Source organism: Cavia porcellus, unplaced genomic scaffold (assembly GCF_034190915.1).
Source record: "Cavia porcellus strain 051 isolate PalLab524CR breed Dunkin Hartley unplaced genomic scaffold, mCavPor4.1 scaffold_2, whole genome shotgun sequence".
NCBI lineage: Eukaryota > Metazoa > Chordata > Mammalia > Rodentia > Caviidae > Cavia > Cavia porcellus.
In genome coordinates, this window is record NW_026947485.1 from 117,306,285 (window position 1) to 117,308,006 (window position 1,722).

Below are 1,722 nucleotides of genomic sequence, written 5' to 3' on the forward strand. Positions count from 1 at the left end.
TAAGCGGAGTTCACAGGGGTTTTTCTTTGAGATTTATGGCCCCAGGTTGTCCTGTGATAAGAAACAGACCCAAGCATTTAAAAACTGCACCCCAGAACAAACTAATTCTCAGTGCAGCTGAGCACAGGCAGCTTGGAATCCTGCCCTACAGTGCAGTTAGCAACACTCACGTGTTCAGCTCTGATGCCCCAAATTTCCAAGGACTCCTTGACAATAATGTCACCAAAAATATTCCATTTACTAGAAAATTTGGATCCATATTCACATCATATCTGTTTCCTAAGTCACAGGTGAATGTCTGTGTGTGACCTTTGCAGTGGAATCACCTTCATGACAAGCAGCAATTTCAATTCAAGGAAATTGGGTCTATTGGTTCTGATGCAATTTAGAGAATAAGACACAGGAACAACCCCCAAGAAACTTCCTACCTAACATGGTAAGATTATAAGATGTACACAGAAGATGTCTCAGAATGAAGATAATGCAGTTTCCAAAAGATCACTGCACTGACCTCTCACACCTTCCCAGTAAAGGACTGACGTGATAATTCGCAGAGAAATGAAAGTGTCTGCACAGTGTCACATGAATCATTAATAATGCAAGCAGGACTCTAAGGGACTCTGAATGGGAAACTCCCCCCATCAGCCACCCTGCTCTGACATGTCATGCCTGGTGGGTGCTTGTTAAATATGGGACAATTCCTAACCTGTCCATTCTGTCTCTCAGCCCAGGGCGTGACCATGTGATGTGGAGATGGAGATGTTTCCCCAGAACTCCACCGACTTCATCCTCCTGGGCCTCATTGTCCACCCAACCCTGCCAGGGCTGATCTTCGTGGTGGTATTCTCCATCTTCCTGGTGGCTGTCATTGCAAATGTGACCATGGTTCTGCTCATCCGTGTGGACCCCCGCCTGCACACACCAATGTACTTTCTGCTCAGCCAGCTCTCCCTCATGGACACTGTCTACATCTGTGTCATTGTCCCCAAGATGCTCCAGGACCTGCTGTCTGAGGGCAGGACCATCTCTTTCCTGGGCTGTGCACTCCAGATCTTCCTCTACTTGACCCTAATTGGAGGAGAGTTCTTCCTGCTGGGCCTCATGGCCTATGACCGTTATGTGGCTGTGTGCAGCCCACTGCGCTACCCAGTGCTCATGAGCCGCAGGGTCTGCATGTGCATGGTGCTGGGTTCCTGGCTGGGGGGCTCCCTGGACGGCTTCATGCTGACACCCATCACCATGAGCTTCCCCTACTGCGCGTCCCGGGAGATCAACCACTTTTTTTGTGAGATCCCAGCTGTGCTGAGGCTGTCATGCGTGGACACATCTCTGTATGAGACCCTGATGTATGCGTGCTGTGTGCTGATGCTGCTGGTCCCTATCTCCATCATCACAGTTTCCTACACACGCATTCTGATCACTGTGCACCGCATGACCTCTGCCGAAGGCCGGCGCAAAGCCTGGACCACCTGTTCCTCTCACGTCCTGGTGGTGAGCATTTTCTATGGGGCGGCCTTCTACACCAATGTGCTGCCCCACTCCTATCACACCCCAGAGAAGGACAAGGTGGTGTCTGCCTTCTACACCATCCTCACACCCATGCTCAATCCGCTCATCTACAGCCTGAGGAACAGGGACGTGGCTGCAGCTCTGAGGAGGACGCTGGGAACATGCGCCTCCCCCAGGAGAGTCAGGGACAGGGACACACTCAGGAGGAGTTGA

The 1,722-nt window shown here is 51.1% G+C and overlaps 1 protein-coding gene across 1 annotated transcript; it reads left to right on the forward strand.

Moving 5' to 3' along the window:
- The first annotated feature begins 753 nt into the window (after positions 1-753).
- LOC100714358 (olfactory receptor 2T2-like) lies at positions 754-1,722 on the forward strand. Its single transcript, XM_003479499.1, has one exon. The coding sequence runs from the start codon at positions 754-756 to the stop codon at positions 1,720-1,722; it is 969 nt and encodes a 322-aa protein (XP_003479547.1).

Coding starts and splice junctions, on each gene's coding strand:
- LOC100714358 (XM_003479499.1), top strand. CDS start 754: ATGGAGATGTTTCCCCAGAACTCCACCGACTTCATCCTCCTGGGCCTC.